At 40.2% G+C, this 25454-nt stretch overlaps 1 protein-coding gene across 2 annotated transcripts in view; it reads left to right on the top strand.

Moving 5' to 3' along the window:
* The first annotated feature begins 1271 nt into the window (after nucleotides 1-1271).
* ALDH7A1 (aldehyde dehydrogenase 7 family member A1) overlaps nucleotides 1272-25454 on the top strand; it is a 59660-nt gene continuing 35477 nt past the window's right edge. For both annotated transcript variants that reach the window (XM_049873484.1, XM_049873489.1), the window contains exons 1-9: nucleotides 1272-1495; nucleotides 2900-2953; nucleotides 3528-3593; nucleotides 13170-13250; nucleotides 13545-13668; nucleotides 14604-14736; nucleotides 18432-18476; nucleotides 22496-22573; nucleotides 24012-24109. In XM_049873484.1, coding sequence (XP_049729441.1) covers nucleotides 1304-1495; nucleotides 2900-2953; nucleotides 3528-3593; nucleotides 13170-13250; nucleotides 13545-13668; nucleotides 14604-14736; nucleotides 18432-18476; nucleotides 22496-22573; nucleotides 24012-24109 — 871 coding nt within the window. In that variant the 5' untranslated portion in view covers nucleotides 1272-1303. The remainder of the gene's footprint in view (nucleotides 1496-2899; nucleotides 2954-3527; nucleotides 3594-13169; nucleotides 13251-13544; nucleotides 13669-14603; nucleotides 14737-18431; nucleotides 18477-22495; nucleotides 22574-24011; nucleotides 24110-25454) is intronic.

Genomic DNA, 25454 nt, shown 5'->3' on the forward strand with positions numbered 1-25454 from the left:
TAAATGTTCTGGAATTCCCATTCTCCACAATGTTCTCCATAATTTGTTATGATCCACACAGTCGAATGCCTTAGCATAGTCAATAAAACACAGGTTAACATCTTTCTGGTATTCTCTGCTTTCAGCCAGGATCCATCTGACATTAGCAACGATATCCCTGGCTCTACATCCTCTTCTGAATCCTGCTTGAATTTCTGTGGGTTTCCTGTTGATAAACTGTTGCTGCTGCAGAAACATGAAATGACTGGCTGTAGTATAGGAGGCCACGAGGCAAGCACTGAGAAATAATATTGTGGAAAAGTAGGCTGGGATTCACTGAAACACCTATTAATCAATTTAGTTTATTTGAGATTGTACACTTTTAAGTCACACCCAAATAATGCAGATTTTATTTGAGTTTCCCTTAGATAGGGCAGATTCAGTTACTGTGGTAATGAGATGGGGGATGGTAAGGGTGGGTGGAAAGGATACTGAGGGTAGAAGAAATGAAGGAAGAAAATTAGTTGATCAAAACTGTCTTCGCTCTTCAAAAGTAAGAATATACACAGGCAAGATATTTGGTGGTGCAATGGTTAAGTGCTCGTTTGCCAACTGAAAAGTCAGCAGTTGGAAACTGCCCAGCAGCTCTGAGGGAGAGAGCCCTGGCTGCCTCCTAATGATTACAGCCTTGGAAACCCTATGGGGCAGTTCTACTCTGTCACATGGGGTTGCGATGATGGCCCGCAACAGCACAATTTAATATTTTCCATTAATTAGAAAGCTCTAATTTATAATTTACCAAAGCCGTAAAACCAAGTCTCCCCCTCTGCCAGAAAAAAATCACACACAACCTAACTCAAATTCCATCCTAAAACACTGGTTACTCCACAGACCAGTATCGTCACCATGATGTGGAAGCTGATTACAAACGCAACTTCTCAGGTTCCAGTCCAGACCCCCTGACAGAATGAATCAGAATCTGCATTGTAGCAAGATCACCAGGTGATTGCATGCACGTTACAGTCTGAGAAACCCTGCTCTAACATACAGTACTTTAAAGCTAGTATTTTGCTGAAAAGAAATTCCTGGCAGTCGCCGCGGTTCCATGCGCCTTCCACCAGATTGCACGGGCCCCGTCGCTTTTTCTCCCGGTGGGTCCTTTGTTCTAGACCAGTAAGAAGCTCCGGGCTTCTCCGGAAGACCCCGACTCAGCGCCAGCCGGGGCGGGGCGGCCCTGGGGCCAATGGACTCGGCCTGGCGTGGGGCGGGGCTCTATTTCAGCAGCTCCCCGGGCCGCAGGCGCACCACCAGTCCCGGGCTCAGTATGTGGCGCTTCTCCTGCGCCCTCTGTCTGCACACTGCAAAGAGGAGCAAGTCCTTAGGCCTTTGGAGCAGGCCTGCCGCCTTCATGTCCGCTCTGCTGATCAATGAGCCCCAGTATGTTTGGCTGAAAGAGCTGGGGCTCCGCGAGGAAAACGAGGGCGTGTATAATGGAAGCTGGGGAGGCCGGGGAGAGGTAGGCTGACGTCCCGGGAAATCTCTGCGGCCCGGGGGTTTACTCCCGGGGGCCTGGCGGGGACTGCCCAACGCGAGTTACGCTGCAGGTGGTTCTACTGGGTGTTTTCTAAGCTCCGCATTAAAGGTCTTCTTTTGCAGAGTGCTTTCAAAAAAGAAACTGAGATTTTAGGTGCTGTGTACAGTGGAGAATCGATGTCTTTTTGGAGCTGAGAGGGACTAAATTTCCATGCACAGTTTAAACTTTAGAAGCAGAGTTCTGGGATCATCAGTGAGGAACTTTACACACTTAGCGGTGGAAATGATCTTAATTTTGAACTTTACTCTGGCTCTTCAGATGAGAAGTGTGCTACAGATAACGTTCCAAAGTGTCGTTTTATGTTGTCTCCGTTCCTGAAATCCTTTGGGGTTTGCAAGCTTGGACTTGTTGCAGTCTTTTCTGAGCTTCCTTGCAGACAGTTTTCAGCATTTTTTTTTTTTTTTAAATGTCCAGAGCCTAACCCCATGCCTTGCATGCTGGAACTAGTCAATAAAATATTTTATAGAATAACATGGACAGGTTGGGCTATTGTAACCCAGATTTGGCTAAGAGAACCACATGCAAAAGAAAACTTTTATGAGAAAATGTTATGTAACATTCATCAAAGCTTGTTGAATGTTACATAATGAACCCCCTTTGTTAGGGGAAACACATTTTCTATTAGGTTAGCTGATAGTAGGAGGCAAGTGATTTTAATTATTTCCCAATCCCCAGTGCAATCAGCAGTTCGTCTTGTTTATCCTGTCGTATCTAATCATTAGGTTCTTAAAACTCTCTCCTGAAGGCCTTTTTAGCTACACCTTGATTTTCCTTTTTAGTTGTCAGTTTGTGGGTACACCAGCCTTATCACAGTTGCCAGGCCCCAGCTATTTTACCTTCTGATCAGAGGGTGGGCAGAGAAAAGGAAAGAAGGAAGGCTTGTTGTTAATGGAAAAGAGGAAGAGAGAACTGGTTACATGAAGGTTTTTGTTTATATACTTAATACTTAGATGAAAGCAGGAGCCCTGGTGGCGCAGTGGTTAAGAGATTGGCTGCTAACCAAAAGGTCAGCAGTTTAAATGCACCAGCCACTCTTTGGAAATCTTATGGTGTGATTCTACTCTGTCCAATAGGGTCACTGTGAGTAGGAATGGACTCTACAGAAGCAAGTTTTATACGAAAGTGGTTCAGAATGTTTAGGTCAAAAAGAAAAGATACAACCTCTGTAGAGTGGTTTATTTGTAACAAAAGTAAACCTAAAAGTTCCCAGTTGTATTTGTATCTCAGTCTTTTTTTCCCTTGCTTTTCTTCTCACTATTTGGTTGTTCCCTCCAGTTTGGAGGGGATTATGGCTTCTATATATAATAGTCATCTTCTTGTTTTAAGGTGGTTACAACCTATTGTCCTGCTAACAATGAGCCAATAGCAAGAGTCCGACAGGTAAGTGGTTTTTTTGTTTTGTTTTGAGTTCATTCAAATTGCCCACAGAGTTTGTGGGAGCTTTCTTGGGAGGCAGAGGCCAATATTATTTAGATGGATCAAAAGCAATACAAAATTACAAAGGCAAAGACATTTTTAGGATGTCTGGGAGAGACTTCTTTGGGTGGGTGGGTGTGTGCCTTAGAAAAGGTGGACAATAGAGAGGATAAGACCTTTTAAGGCAGTGCCTCACAAGCTTTAACGTGCAAATGAGTCACCTGAGGTTTTGGTGAGCTTGATGATTCTGATCCCTTAGATCTGGGTTGGGGCCGGAAATTCTGCATTTCCAGTACACCATCTGGTGTTGCTCCCAGATAAGGCTAATGGACCATGCTTTGAGAAGCAGACTTTAAAGCACAGCTGGATTCCAACCTGTCTTGCTGGTTCTAGCGAGTTTTTGGAAGCATGGGCTGTGGAATTCATTCTAAACTGGAAATCTTAGGAACACCCAGAGGCCATCTGTTTCTTTTCAAAAAAATATGTGTCCTAAGAGATCATCACTTACCTTTCCTCTTTATCTTCGTCTAATTCTTAGGCCAGCATAGCAGACTATGAAGAAACTGTAAAGAAAGCAAGAGAAGCATGGAAAATATGGGCGGATGTAAGTATGTCTTTGTTGTCTATCAGGGAAGGAGAAGTCAGGGCAGGATTACCAGTTGTCATTGTAATGACATCAGTAAACATCCCATAGGCAGTTCAATGTCTGTTTCCTTGCTGAAATGTGCATGTGAGCTCCTTGGGAGCTGTGATGCTTAGCTCTCCTTTGCTGTATTTTTAGGATAGTGCCTTTTTTATATTTGATACTCGGTAATTGGGTAACTTAAGAATTAAAATTCTGTACTGATGTAGCATAAACTGAAGCTACGAACACATTATTTTCCACTGAAGTTACTTCAATTTACCTTTGAGCACATACAGAAAGAAACATCTATGCTAAAAATACTGTTTTCTCCTTCTCCCTCCCCCTGCTAGATGTATCTGGGGAGGGGGTATTGCGGCACTAGGTCAGCATTTCTGGGCCAGAGGGCGCTGCAGCATCTGTTTCACAGGGCAAGGAGCTCACCTTCCTTAACTGTCTGATCAGGCTGTGAGACACTTTCTGTCTCCTTGGGCACCAGGGGTTAAATGGGCAAATGTAAGAACTGTGACCGGAGCCAGCCTGGGCCATACTGACCTGTTATGTGGTGGAGGCAGAAGTACCCTTTGGGACTGCCCGGGGCTGGGGGGTGGGGGTGGGTGGGGGTGGGGGGGTGGGTGGGAGGGCAGGTGGGAGACTTTTAAGGAGGGAAGAAAAATGGACCTAAGGGATCACCAGATTTCTCCTTATTCCCCCATAATCCTTTTGGTCTACTGTCAGAGGCTTTAGGCCTGGAGCTGTAGGAATAATGTCCATGCTTAACGGGGAATTCAGAAGGCTGAATAATGGCCCCCAAATAACCCAGGTACTAACTAATCCCTAGAACCAGTGAATGTTACTTTATATGACAAAAAATGCTTTGCAGATAGTGATTACGTTAAAGAACTTGAGATGTGGAGATTGCCCTGTATTATCCTTGTGGGCCCTAATTACAATCACAGGTGTCCTCATCAGACGGAGGCAGAGGGAGATTTGACACAGAAGAAGATAGTGTGACCAGTGAAGCAAGATGCTACACTGCTGGCTTTGAAGGGAGGCAGGGGCCAAGAGTCAAGGAAGGCGGCTCTAGAATCTAGAAAATGCAAGGAAATGATTCTCCCCTAGAAAGGAAGGAGGGAAGGATGACTTGCTCCCCTCTTTACTTTAGCCCAGCGAAACTGATCTTTGACTTCTGACCCCCTGAGCTGTAAGAGAACAGATGTATGTTGTTTTAAGTGACCAAGCTTGTGACAGTTTGCTTCAGCAGCAATAGGAAACTAGTACAAAGACTTCACCTCCGTGCACTTTGGTTTTCTTACTTGTACAGGAGAGACCAGGAGTACCTATGCCAGGGGTTATCGGGAGGCTTAACTGAGTTAGTCATTTAAAGTGCTTTCAGGAGAAAGCACGTGGCAAATCTCAAATACATGTGAGTTATAAAACCATGTGCCGCTGCTGGTTTTGGAGCTGCTGAGCTGCGTTGTCTTCTGAGTGAATAATTTTTTTTTTCCTTTTAATTGTGCTTTAGGTAAAGGTTTATAGAGCAAATTAGTTTCTTATTAAATAATAGACATATTGCTTTATGACATTCGTTGCCAACTCCACAACATGTCAACACTCTCCCCTTCTGGACCTTGGGTTCCCCATTTCCATTTGTCCAGCTTTCCTGCCTCTTCCGACTTTCTCGTCCTTGCCCCTGGGCTGATGTGCCCATTTAGTCTCGTGTACATGGTTGAGCTACACGTGTTATTGTTTGCTTTATGGGCCTGTCCAATCTTTGGCTGAAGGGTCAGAGTCGATGATTTTGATGACGGGTTGGGGACAGGAGCAGCAGTGGTGGACAGACTCTCGAGCAGAACCCTGGGTTGAATGCAGCTTTGTTGTCAGCCAAGAGACCAGCTCTGTGTGAAGCACAGAGGATTCCTTTCCTCTACATTGTTTAACTAATTCTGGGTATAAGTTAAGTTTAGGGTTCCATTATATGTAATCAAAAATATCTTTGGCCAGAAAAATACCACTTCCAGAGTAAACAATCCTAAGTGAAGTTTACCCTACCTGAGTGGAGAATACTGTCTAAAGCAGTGTCATTTATTTTAATGTTTTATAAATAATAACTTATCATTTTCTTTCAGATCATAAAAGTAATACATGTTCCTTATAAAATTGGAAAGGGCCTTAAATAAGATAATCAGATTTAATCCTTCTAATCTTTTATGTGTTTATTTTATGTTGTTGTTGTTAGGTGCCGTTGAGTTGGTCCTGAATCATAGTGATCCTTAGTACAACAGAATGAAACACTGCCCAGTCCTGCACCATCCTCATAACTGTTATTATACTTGAGCCCGTTGCTACAGCCACTGTGTCAGTCCATCTCATTGAGGGTCTTCCTTTTTTTTGCTGACCCACTACTTTACCTAGCATGGTATCCTTCTTCAGGGACTGGTCCCTCCTGATAACGTGTCCAAAGTGTGTGAGATGTAGTCTCTCCATCCGTGTTTCTAAAGAGCGTTCTGGCTGTACTTCCAAGACAGACTTGTTCATTCTTCTGGCAGTCCATGGTATATTCAATAGTACTCGCAAACACCATAATTCAGAGGCGTCAATTTTTCTTTAGTTTTCCTTATTCATTGTCCAGCTGTTGCATGCATATGAGGCGATTGAAAATACCATGGTTTAGGTCAGGCTCTCCTTAGTCCTTGAAGTGATATCTTTGCTTTTTAAAACTTTAAAGAGGCCCTTTGTAGCAGATTTGCCCATTGCAGTGTGTCATTTGATTTCTCTGCTACTGCTTCCACGGGCATTGATTGTGGATCCAAGTATCTTGACAACTTCAGTCTTTCTCTGTTTATCATGATGATGTTTATTGGTCCAGTTGTGAGGATTTTTGTTTTCTTTTTGTTGAGGTGTAATCCATAATGAAAGCTGTGGTCTTTGATCATCAATGAGTGCTTCAAGTTCTCTTTACTTGCAGCAAGCAAGGTGTGTCATCTGCATAACACAGGTTGTTAATGAGTCTTCCTCCAATCCTAGTGCCCCGTTCTTCTTCCTATAGTCCACCTTCTCAACTTACTTGCTCAGCATACAGATTGAATAAGTATGGTGAAAGGATACAACCCTGATGCACACCTTTCCTGGTTTGAAACCACACAGTATCCCCTTGTTCTGTTCAAATGACTGCCTTGTGGTCTAAGTATAGGTTCCTCATGAGCACAATTAAATGTTCTGGACTTCCTATTCTTTGCAGTGTTATCCATAATTTGTTACGGTTTACACAGTTGGATGCCTTTGCCCAGGCAATAAAACACAGGTAAACATCTTTTTGGTATTCTCTGCTTTTAGCCAAGATCCATCTGACATCAGCAGTGATATCTCTATTTCCATGTCTTCTGAATTTGATTTAAATTTCTAGCAGTTCCTTGTCAATGTACTGCTGCAACCACTTTTTAATTATCTTCAGCCAAATTGTACTGTGTGTGTGATATTAGTGATATTGTTCGATAATTTCTGCCTTCTGTTGGATCACCTGTCTTTGGAATAGACAATAATATATAATAATATTCCAAATTTCTTGGCGTAGACAAATGAGCACTTCTGGTGCTGCATCTGTTTGTTGAAACATCTCAATTAGTATTCCTTCAATTCCTGGGCCTTTTTTTTTTCCCCACTGATGTCTTCAGTGCAGCGGTTCTTGATCATATGCTACCTCCTGAAATGGTTGAATGTTGACCAATTCTTTTTGGTATAGTGACTCTGTATATTCCTTCCATCTTCTTTTGATGCTTCCTGCGTCATTTAATACTTTGCCCATAGACTCCTTCAGTACTGCAACCTGAGGCTTGAATTTTTACTTGACTTCTTTCAGCTTGAGAAATGCCAAGTGTGTTATGCCTTTTTGGTTTTCTAACTTCAGGTCTTTCTCCTGTCATTATAATACTCTTGTCTTCTCGAGCCACCCTTTGAAATATTCTGTTCAGCTCTTCTTTTTCATCATTTCTTCCATTCATTTTAGCTAGTCTACATTCAAGAGCAAGTTTCAGAGTCTCTTCTGACATCCATTTTGGTCTTTTCTTCGTGTCTTTTTAACAACCTTTAGCTTTCTTCATGTATGATGTCCTTGATGTCATTCCACAACTCATCTGGTCTTCAGTCATTAGTGTTCAGTGCAGCAAATCTATTCTTGAGATAGTCTGTAAATTTCAAGAGGGATACACTGAAGGTTAAGGTGTACTTTGGCTCTCCTGGGCTTGTTCTAATTTTCTTCAGCTTCCACTTGAACTTGTATATGAGCAATTGATGGTCTGTTCCTGGCCTTGTTCTAACTGATGATTTTGAGCTTTTCCATCATTTCTTTCCACAGAATTAGTCAATTTGAGTCCTACGTATGCTGTCTGGTGAGTTGCTGTTTGTGTTGTTGAAAGAAGGTATTCGCAATGAAGAAGTCATTGGTGTTGCAAAATTCTATCATGCGATCTCTGGCATCGTTTCTGTCATCGAGGCCACATTTTCCAACTTCTGATCCTTTTTCTTTGTTTCCAATTTTCACGTTCCAATCACCAGTAATTATCGATGCATCTTGATTGCATGTATGATCAATTTCAGACTGCAGAAGTTTGTAAAAATCTTCAATATCTTTGGCCTTAGTGGTTGGTGCATCAATTTGATTAATAGTCTTATTAATTGGTCTTCCTTGTAGGGGTATTGATATTATCCTATCACTGGCAACGTAGTACTTCAGGACAAATCTTGAAATGTCCTTTTGGGTGATGAATGCAGTGCCATTCCTCTTCAGTTTGTCATTCCCAGCATAGTAGACCATATGATTGTCTAATTCAGCATGGCCAATACCAGTCCATTTCAGTTCACCAATGCCTAAGATATCGGTGTTTATGTGTTCCATTTCATTTTTGACAACTTCCAATTTTCCTAGATTTGTACTTTGAAAATTCCACATTCCAATTATTATGGATGCTTTCGGCTGTTCCTTCTCATTTTGAGTGGTGCCACATTAGCAGACGAAGGCCCCAAAAGCTTAACTCCTTCCATGTCTTTAAGGCCTACTCTACTTTGAAGAGGCAATTCTTCCCCAGCCATCTTTTGAGTGCCTTCCAACCTGAGGGGCTTATCTTCTGGCATTATATCAGACAGTGTTCCACTGCTAATTGTAAGGTTTTCACTGGCTAATTTTTTTCAGAAGTAGACAGCCAGGTCCTTCTTCGTAGACTTAGTCTGGGAGCTCTGCTGAAAACTGTCCACCATGGGTGACCCTACTGGTATTCGAATACCAGTGGCATAGCTTCCAGCATCACAGCAATGTGCAAGCCATTAACAGTACAGCAAACTGACAGACACATGGAGGTTTATTTTATAGTTGTGATTATCATTCATAGATCCATATCTACACAGTATGTGTAAAGTTTTGGCACACCTGTGACTGCATTGTATATTGGCCTAAAGATACTCCATAATTTTTGCACTCATTCTTTTCCTAGACTAGGTTTAGTGAATGCTAGTGAAACTTTAATATTGTCTTTTGACCAAGTTATCCATTGTACATGTGTATTTACCCAGGGTTAATATAATCATTGTTGATAAAACAGTTTGTATGCATCAGGGTCTTTTCCTGAACTGGCTTTTGCGTCTTTTCTCTGCTTTTGCCCTAGGGCATGACAGCTGACATTGTAATGTCTGTTCTTAATATTGTATTGTACTTTTTTTTGTCATTGTTGCTGTTTTTGCATTCAGGATCTCAGTTGGGAGCCCACTCTTACCCAGTAATACCAGCCTCTGCATTTGCCAGGCTTTCTCATACTTCTTAGTTCTCCCAGCATTAACTGAAATGAATTAAATAAAACAGTGGTTTGCCTTCACACAAGCAAGGCTATCCAGAATGCTCAGGGCTAGGCAGAGGTAGTCCGAGATGAGTGAGGTTTCAAGAGGGAAAGTGTAGAGATCAGGAAAGGCTGCCTTTTGCGGTACCGGCTGACTCTCTAAGTCACCACCCTCTTGGCAGGAGTCCTAGAAGCACAGTTAGGAAAGGCTCTGACTGGTCCCTAAATTTTGAACTCAATTGCTGAACTAAAATTCTAACAAGGGGGATCCCCAACTGACTTTACCACCACCCAGGAAAGCAGCCAGTTCCTGCTGATGGACGTTTAGATTGTTTCTATTTTCGTCTATTAGAAACAGTACCGTAGTGAATATTCTTATGCCTACACTCTTGTGCATGTAACTATAGGCTCAGATTCCAGAAGTGGAACTGCCTAGTCCAAGGATAGGAACTTTTTAAATGTTAATAGATTGCCAAGTTGCCCTCTGGAAAAGCTGTAGTAAGACATGGTGCGACACTTACCTTTGGGAGGAAGAGAGAGAGCAAAGACGAGTCGTGACCTCACAGCCAAAGTCTGTGAGGTAGCGCATGAGCAGTGCAGTCCTAGTGGTGCTTTTTGTGAGGGGAGGCAGGGAGGCAGGGAGGTGGGCTTCTGGCTGAAGCTTGGGGGTTGCGGGAGGGTACTTCTGCTGCCTTTTGAAGGAAAGGTAGGATTAATGTGGAAGAGCTGGAGAGGAGAGGAGGCAGGGAGGGTCACAGCTGGGAAAGTGGAATTTGGATGCCCAGGGTAGGAGATGAAGGTGGAAAACGAGGATTGGATGAATGTTACACTTAGAGGCTTAGAGTTCATTAAGTAGATAATGAGGAGCCATTGAAGACCTCCTCAAAAGGAGGAATCTCCAGATTCTTCAAACCAATGGCCATTTTCTTTTCATATCCTACTTAACATAAAAATCAGCTCCTGGCTGCTGTAGTACTTTTTTTTCCCAGGTTTCTTCCTGCTCCCTGACTTTTCCTTGGCCTCCCCTGCTCCCTTCTCTACATGACTGCTAAATATTGGTGCTTCTCTGGGGTGTGTTTTGGCCTTTTTCTTTTCTCTCTGCACTCCTGAGGCGATCCCACTGTTTCTGTGGCTTACATGTCACCAGGATGTGAATGACTTCCAGTTTTGTATCTAACTCAAGCTTACTGCTGAGTTCCAGTCTCTCACTCAGCCAGCTGTATATTTCACATCTCCATTCACACATGTCTCAAACTTAATATGGCCCAATCTGTACTTTTTACACCCCGCCAAACCCTGACACTTCTCTATAAGGCTTTATCTTAGTGATTGTACTCCCATCAATCTAGCTATCCAAGCCAGAGATCTGGGAGTCATTTTTAACTCTTCCATTTCCCTCATCTCCCACATCTATTCCATTAGTGTGCCCTGTCAGTTCTAATTTCCAAAGTAAATTTTGAATCCACTTTTGTCTCCCTTGAATTCATTGCAATCTTAATCAAAGTCACCATAATCTTTTACCCAGACTAACATAATACGTCCTTAATTGGTCTCCCTGCTTCTACTCTTTTCCCCTCCAGTTTATTCTCCACCCATCAGACACTGATCTTAAAAAATTAAGCAGAAGGCTAACGTAGCGGGGGCGGGGGGCGGTGCCTGGGGACCATGGTTTCAGGGGACATCTAAGTCAATTGGCATAATAAAATCTATTAAGAAAACATTCTGCATCCCACTTTGGAGAGTGGCATCTGGGGTCTTATATGCTAGCAAGTGGCCATCTAAGATGCATCAGTTGGTCCCAACCCACCTGGATCAAAGGAGAATGAAGAACACCAAAGACACAAGGTAATTATGAGCCCAAGAGACAGAAAGGGCCGCATAAACCAGAGACTACATCAGCCTGAGAGCGGAAGAACTAGATGGTGCCCGGCTACAACCAATGACTGACCTGACAGGGAACACAACAGAGAACCCCAGAGGTAGCAGGAAAGCAGTGGGATGCAGACCCCAAATTCTTGTAAAAAGACCAGACTTAATGGTCTGACTGAGACTAGAAGGACCGTGGAGGTCATGGTCCCCAAACCTTCTGTTAGCCCGAGACGGGAACTATTTCCAAAGCCAACTCTTCAGACAGGGATTGGACTGGTGAAGATTGAGCTTCTTGGATGAAGTAAACACTCGATACTATGTTGGCATCTCCTGTCTGGAGGGGAGATGAGAGGGTAGAGGGGTTTGGAAGCTGGCTGAATGGACACGAAAATAGAGAGTGGAAGGAAGGAGTATGCGTGTGCTGTCTCATTAGGGGGAGAGCAGCTATGAGTAAAGGCGTATATAAATTTTTGTATGAGAGACTGACTTGATTTGTAAACTTTATTTAAAGCAGAATAAAAAAAAAATCAGTAAAGCAAATCATCTCATTCTGTTGCTTAAAACCCATTAAATGATGGGAAAATTTGGAAACAGGTAATGGTAATGGTTGAGCAACACGATAAATGTAACTAATGTCACTGAATTGCACACATGAAGAACGTTGAAGTGACAGATGATTCGTTACATAGATATTTACAACAATTAAAAAAGAAGAGAAAAAAATGTTAAAGAGTTGCGTTTGAAGCTGAGTAAGATTCTGACTTCTCACCATAGATGACAGGCTCGCCCCTCCAGACTCACCTCAACCTTTTAACTTTAGGTGTGCTGGCCTTCCTAATCAGGCCCTCAAATACCACAAGCTTTTACTTTCTGTGGATCCCTTTTACATGCTTTTTCTTTTGCCTGGGAAGAACGTTGCTATGGCTGACTTCACATTTGTCAAGTGTGAGCTTAAATTTTGCCATCTGAGAGGTTTTCCCTGACAACCCTTTAGGTAAAGTAACTTACTCGCTTACTCTCCAAGACTGTTGTCTTTTGGTCTGAGCACCCAGTTTATTTCTTTCACTTTTGTAGCCTTTATAACAATCTGTAATTATTTGTTTGCATCCATTTTTTTCTCTTTGTGGGTGCTTCTCACTATTAGCTCCATGAAGGCCAGGACTATGCCTAGCTTCTTACTCTAGCATTAGGAGTCCCTGGGTGGCGCAATTAGCGCATTTGGCCGTTAACCTCCAAGTTCACCCAGAGGCTCCTCAAAAGAAAGACCTGGTGATCTACTTCCGAAAAATCATCCATTAAAAACCCTATGGGGGAAAAACAAAACCCTACGGAGCACAGCTCTACTCTGACACATGTGGGATTGCCATGAGTCAGAATCAACCAGATGGCAACTGGTTGGTTGGTTGCCGAGCATTATTCCTATCACATAGTAGGTCCTCATATATTTGGTGAGTAAATGGTATGATTTTAATGGGTTATTAAATACTAGTTTATAAGTAAGCTGCATCAAGGGTTTGGTCTTGCAAACATTTTGGTTCATAAGATTACTTCACTGGGAACCACAGAGACCTAGAAGTATTTTAAGGTAGTGAGCTTTCTGGAGTCATCTCCAAAGTTACGTTTAATCTCTGAATTTCTCTCTGTACTTGGCACAATTTCTTGCTCATTGTGAACCTGTCATCTGGGTACTTTCTGGGTTTCTGGTATCCATTTTGAGACCTGCCCCATGACAGAGTCTTGAAGTGATCAAAAAATCTTTTCATGTGATGGTACTTTGTTTTCTTAAAGTACGCTTATCTAACACTGTGTCGTAGACACCAACTTACAGTTTGAATCTGACAATAAAATTCCATTCTTTTCTTAGATTCCTGCTCCAAAGCGAGGCGAAGTAGTAAGACAGATTGGTGATGCCTTACGGGAGAAGATCCAAGTGCTAGGAAGCTTGGTAAAGTGTTTTCATAGTAAATGCATGATCCTGTGAGTGGACGGTAAGGGTGTCGTGCGTTTCTGTGTATAAGATGGTGAATTTTTAAGAAAAGCAATTTATAAATTTCAAAAATTCTTTCTCTAAAGGAAAAATTAGGTAGACAGGAAAAAGTGCGGGCAACTTTTGGGTTTTTAAATTCTTCCGAAAATAGAGCAGATTTTCTGCAAATGCATAATGTTTTGCTTTTTTTTAATGTAATATTTAAAACTTGAATTCTGTTGTAAAAATGCTGTTTGGCTTTTATATTTTTAGGTGTCTCTGGAGATGGGAAAAATCTTAGTAGAAGGTGTGGGAGAAGTTCAAGAGTATGTGGATATTTGTGATTATGCTGTTGGCTTATCGCGGATGATTGGGGGACCCATCTTGCCTTCTGAAAGTAAGCAATAAAGTCACTTAAGCTAAGATGTTTGTACTGTAATGTAAAAAGCTACAAGAAATTTTTATCTATGAATAGTTCGCTACAAAGAAATAGCAAATGGTTTATAAATATATGAAAATACATTTAATCTACTTCTAATCAAGGCAAATTAAAACGTAAAAACATCATATTGAGAAACTTTTTTTTTTTTTTTTAAAGATAAAACTTAGTACTGGCAAGTAAATAGTGGGAAGATATTCTTTTTACAGATACTGTTGGCAATGTGGAAACCCTGGTGGTGTAGTGGTTAAATGCTACAGCTGCTAACCAAGAGGTTGGCAGTTCAAATCTACCAGGCACACCTTGGAAACTCCACGGGGTAGTTCTCTGTCCTGTAGGGTCACTATGAGTTGGAATCAACTCGGTGGCAGTGGGTTTGAGCTTTTAGGTTTGTTGGCAATGGCATATGGAAAACAATTTAGAAATATACCCAAATAACCTTAAATTTAATTAATACCCTTTGACTCAGTAGTCCCACTTCTAGAATCTAAGTAAACACCTGAAATGTGACAAAGTTTTAGGTGTAAAGATGTTCACTGTGGTATCAAAAGAAATATTAGAAATGATCTAAATGTCACATGGTAAGGGAAAGGCTAAGCTAATTTTGGTAGACTATTAGCATGTCTTAAAAGTCAAGTTTATAAAGATTCTCTCCTTCCCAATGCCACACTTTAATGGCAAGTTTCTATTTACTTGTTTTTATATTATTTTTTTGAAGAGATGATACATCATAAAGGTCCCTATGGATAGGAATCGACTTGACGGCAGCGGGTTTATAGGGCATCTGGAGTCCCCACTGGTCTGGTGCACTTTTGTCCTGAAAGTGAAAGATTTCAGAGTTTGTTCTTATTAGCTTGACTCTAAGTTTGTTCTACATCTTCCCTCATCCACAGGACCTGGCCATGCCCTCCTTGAGCAGTGGAATCCTGTAGGCCTGGTTGGGATCATCACTGCTTTCAACTTCCCCGTGGCAGTGTATGGCTGGAACAATGCCATCGCGATGATCTGCGGGAATGTCTGCCTTTGGTAAGACTTGCTCATGTACTTGTCTAGTAGTAAGAAAATGACAAAAGTGACCATTTCTAGGTACTACTAAAAGTATTTTAAATATGTTGAAATGTTCTCTACTTACTAACCAGTGACCAGTTGCCATCGAGTCAATTCCAACTCATGGCGACTGAACATGTATCGGAGTAGAACTGTGCCCCATAGGGTTTTTGCGGTTGATTTTTCAGAAGTAGATCACCAGTCCTTTCTTTCGAGGTGCCTCTGGGTGGACTAGAACCTTCAGCTTTTTGGTTAGCAGCCAAGTTCAGTAACCATTTTTACCACATATGGGCTTCTATCTACTATTTAAATTAATATATTAATTCAAACCTGCTAGTTCTGAAATGCTGATTTTTAAAAAAATTTTATTTTGGTGAAATATATATAGCAACACACCTACCATTTCAATCACATTTACATATATAATTAATGATATTAATTACATTTATCATGTTGTGCAGACATCACCTTAAATAGAAATTCAGTTTCCAAATTTTTTTTATCACCCTACATAGAAATTCAGTACCCCCTAAACAATACTGCTTTATTTTCCCCCCATTGCCCATGGTAAACCATTAATAATGTGATCCACTTGTATAACTTTGGTCTCTATGCATTGGCCTATTCTGGATATTTCGTATAAGTGGGGTCATGTAATATATGTCCTTTTGTATCTGACTTATTTCACTCAGCATAATATTTCCAAGGTTCATCCATATTGTAGCATGTATCAGAACTTCATTGTTTTTATGGCTGAATAATTGTCCATTGTATATACGTTGTGTTTATATATGTATATCACTTTTTATTTATTCATTCATCTGTTGATAAATATGTTTTTTAATTTATTTAATAGCATTTTATTGTGTTTAAGGTGAAAGCTTACACTGCAAATTAGGTTCCTATTTAACAGTTTCTACACAAGTTATGCAGTGATATTGGTTACATTTTTCACAGTGTATCATTCTCATTCATTCCGTTCTGGTTATTTCCAGTACTCTAGTTTTCCTGCCTCCTTACCTTCTCATCTTTGCTTTAGAGCAATTTTTGACCATATGATCTCCTATAGATGATTTTTTAAGAAGCTTATTTCTCACTGGTGATATTTTTAATTTTATGAGCCAATCTATTATTTAGCTAAAAGGTGACCACAAGGGATAATTTTGGTTTAAGGCTTGAAGACAATCTCTGGGCAATAGTCTTGAGGAGTCTCCTAGTCCCAACAGGTCCAATAAGTCTGAACTTTTTAAGAATTTGAGTTCTGATCCAGATTTTTCTCCCATTCTGTCAGGATCATCCATTGTAGCCCTGAACAGAGCAGTCAGTAGTTGTAGCTGGGCACCATCTAGTGATTCTGGTCTCAAGGTAGATGAGGCTGTGGTGTGTGTAGACTATTAGTCCTGTAGACTACTTTCTTTTCTGAGTTTTTGCTTTTGTTCCAGATGAGTAGAGACCAGTAATTGACTTTAGATGGCTACTCCCAAGCTTTTAAGACCCCAGGCACTACTCACCACATTGGGATGTAGAACATATACTTTATGAAGTATATTATGCCAATTAACTGAATTGTCCCATGGAACTATGGTCATAAGCCCTCAAACTCAGAAAACCAATGTCATGAGGTCTTTTATTATGTCTGAGAAGTATCCATAACTGTCCCATATGTGGTTTATTATATTTTCAGGTATACATGCCTATACACATCCATATATGTATGAATATACATGCACGTACATATGCCTGTAGATACTTCTGTCTGTGCACACATATGTACCTATGTTTTCATACTTGTGGAAACCCTGGTGGTGTAGTAGTTAAGTGCTACAGCTGCTAACCAAGAGGTCGGCAGTTCAAATCCACCAGGGGCTCCTTGGAAACTCTATGGGGCAGTTCCCTTCTGTCCTATAGGGTCGGTATGGGTTGGAATTGACTCGATGGCAACGGATTTATTCATACTTATATACATATGTGCCTATATACATAATTGTGTAACCACACACATTTTTTTGATGGTGGTTAGTGTTGTTCCAAAATTATATTTGTCATATCCTTTACCAAAAATATCCTTTTTCTTATGCATTTCTTAGTGACAAGAATTACGTTGGTCAGGCTGTGCGCGCTTCATCCACATTTGGTGCTTCCTTTCCCATCACCAAAAATAATAAGTGTCTACTGTCTCGAGAGTGCATCCCCCTCTCCCCTCCCACACATCCCTGGTAACCATCAATAAGCATTGGTCTTTGTATGTATATCTATTCTTGTCTTCTTATAAAAGTACAATCATGTAAAATTTATCCTTTTGTGATTGACTTATTTCATTCAGCATAACGTCCTACAGATTCATCCATGTTATAAGAGGTTTAGAGGATGATGGATAATTTTTAATTTTTACGTATTTTGCCATTGGTAGTATAACTTATTTCTTTTTTGACACTGTGTAGTCTCCACTGCTCCTCCCCAAGCAGAAAACTAAGAGAAAAAAGGACTTCTAATTAGCTACAACCTTCTTTTTAAAGTTTGACCTTTCTTTTTCTTCTTCAATGAAAATTTGTTGTTGATTTTATTTTTGCTAAGTCTATGTACTTCTTGTATTTTATTTTGATATGTACGATTGTTAGTCTCTTTTGTGGTTACCTTAATATTTACCCCTATTTTTCTAAGTTTAAACCATTCAGTGAAAATTTGATAGCAGTGAATCTCCAAGTGATTCTGAGGCAGCTGGCCAATGCTTCCTGAGAGCTTTTAAGTTTTGCATTACTATGAACTATTTGTTAGTAAAAGTTAGCTGGGAACATGTCTGTATTTTATAGATGAAACAGTAATTACTTGTCTTTAATTTTCAAGTTCAATGGAAGAACATAGAAAAGGAAAAACAGGGTAGTTGTCTTTGGCCCCTTTTACATCCGTTCCACTAGTATGTTTTGATCTTAAGTGCTGTAATCAACTGAACGTACTCTGAGCCTGTCTACATAACGAGGCATTGTTGGGAGGATTGAGAATTTGGCACCATGTTGCCAAAGCGTGCAACGCTCTCCAGCCTTCTAATTAAAAAGGCTACTTGTATTGGAGTCTCTGGGTGGTTCAAATGGTTAACGTATTTGGCTGCTAATTGAAAGGTTGGAGGTTCCAGTCCACCCAAAGGCATCTTGGAAAAAAACCTTGTTGATCTATTTCGAAAAAATCAGCCATTGAAAGCCCTACAGAGCATAGTCGTACTCTGATACACATGGGGCTGCTGAGTGTTGGAGTCAGCCCAATGGCAACTGTTTTTGTTTTTTTTGTTTGTAATTTTCCTCAGCTATTTTTCTGAGCCTTCCAAGGAAAATTTGATGAATGCAACATGTTGACAGATTCTATTTCAATCACACATTATACTTAGCGGTTAGTGTAACAGTTCCTATGATCAGTGCAGCAAGAAGGTTCAGAATTGCTTGGTGCTATTTTGGTGATCATCATAAAAGCTTTGTAGTCTCTTAGGTCCCAGAGACACTAAACTGCAGGAGAGATTTCCATTTCAGGTCCTAGGCTCATTTTTGATTAGTTTAATTGTACAGAGTTTTTTCCTCACACTTTTACTTACTAAAAGGTATTTATGCTTCTTAATAAAAGGTATTTATGGTTTCTACCAAATTAAGTTGCTTTCTCTCTTTTTTTTTTCTTTCAACCCTCTCAAGGAAAGGCGCTCCAACAACTTCCCTCATTAGTGTAGCTGTCACAAAGTAAGTATGTGCGACTTTCTTGTTCCTGGGAACGGTGTAATCTTGAAAGGGTGATTGATAGGCACTGGATTTTTAATCCAATGTGAAAGCGTCATATTAATTTAAACATGTAATTTGGATAACCTCTTTATCTTTTGGTTTTAATGGTCACATTTTTATATCGCTTTGCAGTTTACAAAGCTTTTCTAGAGCCATCTCATTTAATTTAACTCTTTAGAAACATGCCAGATATTGACATAACTGTTGAACTTGAACTCTTACAGACATTTTTTTGCAGAAGATCCTTCTTACTCTGTCACTTGCAAAATAAAGACATCTCCAGTAGAGAAGAAATATCCTTGAAATTTTCGGGGCTATGTTTTATAACTGTTCAACACATTAATGGTGTCAAGGGTAGATTTCTACCCAGCTAGCATATTCACTGCTTTTGTTTAGTATATAGACCATTAGCAAAACAGAAAGGCCTGGTTATTATCGTACTAATCCACTGATTCTTCTAACATTATTTAAAATAGATTGCATCTTGTGGTTAGAAAAATTGTTATTTATTCATTTTCAAGGACTCTGTAGCTCTGGTTAGGTCATAAAATCAGTGTTACTAATTTATCATTCCGGAACTTAGCCAATGAATAGAAGAGGGTACCCTCCTATGTAGGGTTATGATGCACCCTTGATGTTTCCACAGGCTGTATGGTCTGCATTCTCTGGTTTGAGACTTGTTGGTGAAGAACTTATGGTGGACTTTTATATAAGAGAGCCCTCAATCTTAGAAGATCATCTTGGAACAAAGGCTTAAGAATTGAGAAATTGGCTAAGAGAGGGTACTGTATGGTAGAGTTTACTTGGAAAGACTATGTGATATTGAGAAACCTCCAAGGCAGTAGTTTTCAAATTAAATATTAAGTAGAACTATGATATACAAAACACATAGAAATGATGAATGATTCCTCAGGCAATTAAAAAGAATAAACCATTAAAAAAAATGAACAGAACAGTTCACATGGGCATAGTGACCTGATTTGCAACTTAACATTAAGCAGCTGGTTAAAATATTGTTAATTTGGGGTATACGTCTTAAATGTTCTAAGTTATTGCTTTAAGTTTTTTTCTCTTTAAATATTTTAAAGAATTTGAAATATTAATATAGGAGTTGAATATTTGCTGGCTGATATTTTTCAGATAATTGAAAACATCTGGTTTTATAATAGAAGACTTTAAAAAGTAAAATAGTTCATGTGATGCCCAATTTTGCTAGAATGAACCAAGGGCCCTGCAGTGCCCTTGGCAGGGTGATGGGGAGATGGAGGAGGAATCTTGAATTCAGTTACATGTGATGACTACAGGCCACACATGGTACCCATCTATTCAGAAGGCTTTAGGGCAGGAACATGGCTTGCCAGTAGGCTAGCATCAGGTATTCCTCTTGAATGGATGTCCTTGTAGTAGTTCAAGAAGGTGTAAGAGGTGTCAGGTACAAGGAGATGAGGTCTATGTTGGTCAGTTTGGGGACTGGCCTGGCTTGAAAGCCCTACTGCTCAACAGGAATGAAAATCGTAACAGTTGAATAGGCTTAGCTTTCAGGTGCCTACAAGGGAGATGTAGTAATAAGAGTCACCACACTCAGGGAAACCCAAAGTGTGGCATCCCCACTGGGTATTTGTAGTTCATGGTAGACCAATTAGGCATCCTTTTTACAATAAGCTATGTCATCTAACATTGTTGACACTCAGACATGTATCAGATTACCTGGGGGACAGAGCTAGAGGGTTTAACCCAAGGTCAGATTCTCATGCATTAGGGGAAAAGGTTTTGCTAACCCTTGTACCCCCTATGTGCAAAGCAAAGTCCCTGCTCCTAAAGAGTGTACAGTATACTTGTATAGCAATGTGCATATAAATTTTTGTATGAGAAACTAACTTCAGCTATAAATTTTCACTTAAAACACAATTTAAAAAAACACACAGTGGCTGCAACAATGGACTCAAATATACCAATGATCACGAACATTGCACAGGACCAAGCAACGTTTTGTTCTACTTTACATAGGGTCACCATGAGTTTGCAGCCCACTTGATGGCAACTAACAGCAACAGACTTTATCATAATTGATCTTATCAGGGCCTTTCGGTAAAATAAAAATAGATGGTGTTGAAAAATGGTCCCTCAAATGGCAAGCATCAGAAAAGACAGGAACACCTGATAAAGTTGCTGGTGTTTTAAACACATAAAGTTTGATTTTCTTGGCAGAAGATGTTTCTTACATTTGAGGAGTGCTTAAATCTAAAAAAAAAAAAACCTCTGAAATACAGTGTCCTTATTGCCAAAATGACTGTCTCCTGTTAAATGCACCAGGCACTCACTTCCATATTCCTGCCCTGCCTGCTTTGCCTGGATGTGCTGGAGAAATCAGAAAACAGACACAGGGCTAATTGCTGTGAAAAATCAATGCCTGTCCTTTTCTATTTTTATCATGACAATGAATGCTAGATTGTTGCATCTGAACATAAGAATGAGAATTATTCATGTAGAAGAAATCAGACATGGAACAAAGACCAGCTCTGTAAGAAGAGTGGGGTTGAACATTTCTAAACTGGTTCAGAACCAATGCCTGAGACACCTCCTTAATTTCCCATTCTTACCCCCTTTTTTTTTTCTTCTGCAAAACTGAACTGCTTCCTTTGAGTTATATTTAGTATATATACCTGGAGTCCCTGGAAATAATTGTACAACCTGATGAAACCTGGTTTCGGACACGACAAATGCAGTCTGTAATGCTTAATTGGATTGGAGGGGAAAAGAAAGCCACTATAATGGATATTTTTGGGGGGATAATTAGGGTGCTTTAAATATAGGCTGTAATGAGATTATATGTGTTGTCATACCTTACTTAGGCTTGACAGTGGTATCATTTCTATAGAAAAATGGATTTGAGAATTGGATCTTTTAAAATGAAAATTAAACATATTAGAAAGTAGCCAGCAAGTTGGGATGATTAATGAAAAGGAATTTTGCGCTGTTTAGGTAAATGCTTCTTTGGAAGCTCAAAGTGAACAGAAGAACCTTGCTTCAGAGAAATCAGAATTATCTGAGCCATTTTTTTTTTTTTTTACAACGCCAAGTTTGATTTAAGGAGCTGGCATTCATTTTGACAGTACCAACATAAGTTCTAGGAGGAGACTGGTTAAGAAAAGCTTTGCTTGTCCTTAGTGCCTTAGCCTGTAACCCCAACCAAAAACCAAAACCCACTGCTGTCGAGTCGATTCCGACTCATAGCGACCCTATAGGACAGAGTAGAACTGCCTGATAGAGTTTGCAAGGAGCGCCTGGCAGATTCGAACAGCCGACCTCTTGGTTAGCAGCCATAGCACTTAACCATTATGCCACCAGGTGTTCCCTTAGCCCATAGGGTGCTGGTATTTCTTGACTAAGATGGTTTGGTGCGAAGCCAATGGACGTGTGTTCTGAGCATCTCAGAGCTCTGCATGACAGGCCCAGCTTTCTGTCCTGTATCTCCTTAGCATCTACTCTAAGTTGTGGGGACCTGCTCCCTGCTTCATCCTTAACCATTCTTTTGGCTAAGCTGTGCCTTGCAGAGAGGTGTTAAAACCTCATGTTCGTGGATGGGGAAGACCTTTTATTTTCTTCATTTTTCTAGGTTTTATTCCTTTATCATCATTTTAATAGATCTCTGATGGGTGAGAAGAAAAGCCTTGTGATCAATCTTCATGTTTTTAGTTTGGCAGAAAATATTTGAAAACAGTGATTATTTGAACTGCCTGAGAAATGCTGTGTGTCCTTTATCTATTTTATATGTTTTTTTTTTTTTTTTTGCCTTCTTAAGCTACTTTTAGGAAAACAGATTTCTGTGGGTGAGGAGAAACCCAGGTTGGAATGTTTGAGGCATGGGGAAGAGAGTTGAAAAGAAAAGTCAGACTATTGAAATTTATTCCTAATTTTTCAAAAACTTCTTAAGAGATGCTGTAGTTACCTTATTTAGTAATTGCTTTTTTTCTTTCTAGGATAATAGCCAAAGTTCTGGAGGACAACAAACTGCCTGGTGCAATTTGTTCCCTGACTTGTGGTGGAGCAGACATTGGGTAGGTTAATAGGTCTAAAGTATCTTTCGGTTGAAGGACCTCAGGTTGATTAACTAGAATCATCTTTACTAGAATAATGAAACCCAATACAGCTAAGGAGATGAGAATATTTCTTTAGAAGGATTATTATTATGGACCTAATTGGGTTCTTGCTGTATTAATGCATATAGCCTCTACTGGAGGATGAGCAGGCATTGTCTTTTTAATTGCCTAGAGATACTATGTGTAAGGTGTTTATATCCTGAAATTATACACTGCTGTAATGACGGGAGGTCCATAACTTCCTGATACTTGATTTATAAAAGTATTTCCTTTCAAACCAAAGCTGTGAAGTTATAGTCTGGTTTCTCACTCCCTCCTGAGAACCTTGCCTATCGACTGAGTTCTTCAGCTGACTAGAAATTGGAACCCTGGGAACACAGCCTCTCTTTAAACTGGAGCTAACTGTAATTCGCTGAACCATGATGAAAACTGAGGCTGCTTTTACCAGCTTATCATAGGAGTTGAATCTTTTAACTCATATGGGGGTGGTTAAAATCTTAGTCTTCCTTCAACAGTTTCACCATTTTTCTGCACTTACTGGGCCAGCTCAGAAAGGTGCAATGATAAGTAACTCCTTTTTTTCATATAAATGAGAAAATATTGGAAAATACAACTCCTATTTAAACAGTGTACAGTGAAGTATTATCTAAATGTCCTTTGAAACATTAAGTGTTCTTTTCTTTGAACCTGCTCTCTTCTTACACTCTGGACATCCAGTCCTTTGTGTTAGACTTGGAATAGCTCAAATCTCTATAGTAGTGGTACACAGGAGTGCAGTAGGTAACAGTATCCATGCTCATCTTTGCTGGGCGTAGCCTGGGGAAGTCTACCTGGGTCATTTCGTCAAGCTGTTCTAGCCCTGCACTAGATCAGTGCTGTGACTGCACTGCTGGGTTCACACTGAGCCCTTTGAAGTATTGAACTCTAAGCAAAGAGGTTCAACCCAGTAGTGGCTGTCGAACATTCCTTAGAAAAAAAAGCAACTAGAAATCCTAGCACAGCCTTTATAAGCCTACTACTATGAGGGGTACCATAGGATGTTCCCTACCGCCATTCTTAAAGGAATTATTCATTAGATTAAGAGTCTGCAAAATAACTGAAACACTCATGCTACATAGAAATACAGGAAATGCTAAGTTCATACTGTCAGTCACCCACTCAGTATAGGAACAACGTTCCTCCTTAACTTCCTTCTGGCTAATACTGAGGTTACCCTGTTATGTAGTATGGCTGTGCTTTTGAGCAGTATGGTTTTTATGAAGAGTTTCCTTTGCTCCCCTTGTAGCTTTGACTGACTGACTGTTTAAGGGGCATGTCAGTGTTTTCCTGCTGGGTACCACTAGGTGCTGCCCTTGCTGGGTTTACCTGCTTGGTGACCCTGCCTTTTCCCCTGCAGCACAGCAATGGCCAAAGATGAGCGGGTGAACCTGCTGTCCTTCACTGGGAGCACTCAGGTGGGAAAACAAGTGGCCCTTATTGTACAGGAGAGGTTTGGTAAGTGTTGGCTTTCTAATGAACCTTTTAATTCCCTCATAAGTATGAATGTAGAATCTAAAAGTTGGGTTTTTTTCTAGACCCTTTCCATGGAGACACCAACCATGTTCTGAATGTCCAATTAAAAGAAATGGGGACAGTTATTAGTGGGTTAATATCAGGGAACTTCCAAATTTTAACAGCATAATTTGGAAAAGGATATCATTTTCCCTCCAAATGACCATAGTAGAATCATATCCAATATATTTATCGAATTCAACCAGACCTGTTGGCAAATTAAAAAAGGAAAAAGCACAGCTTAAACAGGAGCAGTGAGTACAGGACCTAGAGTAAGTGTGAAATAGAAGACTTAAATCTGTTCTTATCTCACTTATATTTCAGTTTATATGACAGAAGGGTTGTATAGACATAGCTTTGTATGCCCTGCTTTACAGCTTGTTTAAGAATCTTCAAGGATAATATTGACTGGCTGCTGACAGAAAGGTTGGCGGGTCGAACCCACCAGCAGCTCTGTAGGAGGAAGATGTGACAGTCTACCTCCTTAGAGATTACAGTCCTGGAAATCCTATGGGGCAGCTCTACTCTCTCCTACAGGTTGCTATGAGTTGGAATTGACTCTACGGCAATAGGTTTTTTCTTTTTTTTAAATGCTGAATTTAGACTCTGTCCATAGGATAAGATGAGACTTGACTAGTTCATCTTTAAGTTGTTTTGCTATGTAGTCTTTGCTTTTAAAAGGCAAGCTTACAAGAAGCGGTTAGAGCTAATAAACGAGGACAGAAAGATTGTAGGATACAAGATCAAGATATAAAAGTTAGTTGTATTTCTCTATGCTAACAATGAACAACATGAAAATGAAATTCAGAAAACAATCCCATTTACAATAGCATCAACAATAATAAAATACTTAGGAGTAAATTTGACAAAAGAAGTACAAGTCTTACACATAGAGACTATAGAAAACACCACTGAAATAAATTAGAGGAAGGCTTAATTGAAAGATACCCTATTTTCATTTTTTTTTGAAGATTTAGATATCAGTACTCCCACAAATAATCTATAGATTCAGCGCAAACCCTGCCAAAATCCCGGCTGCCTTTTTGCAGAAATTAACAAGCAGATTCTAAAATTCATATGAAATTGCAAGGAACTCAGAATAGTGAGACTTTGGCTCAGGTATTTTGGGGGTGTTATCAGGCGGGACCAGTCCCTAGAGAAGGACATCATGCTTGGTAAAGCAGAGGTTCAACAAAAGAGAGGAAGACCCTCAACGAGATGTATTGACACAGTGGCAGCAATGATGGGCTCAAGCATAGCAGCAATTATGAGGATGGGGCAGGACCAG

This window comes from Elephas maximus, chromosome 2 (genome assembly GCF_024166365.1).
Source record: "Elephas maximus indicus isolate mEleMax1 chromosome 2, mEleMax1 primary haplotype, whole genome shotgun sequence".
In the NCBI taxonomy this organism is placed as follows: domain Eukaryota; kingdom Metazoa; phylum Chordata; class Mammalia; order Proboscidea; family Elephantidae; genus Elephas; species Elephas maximus.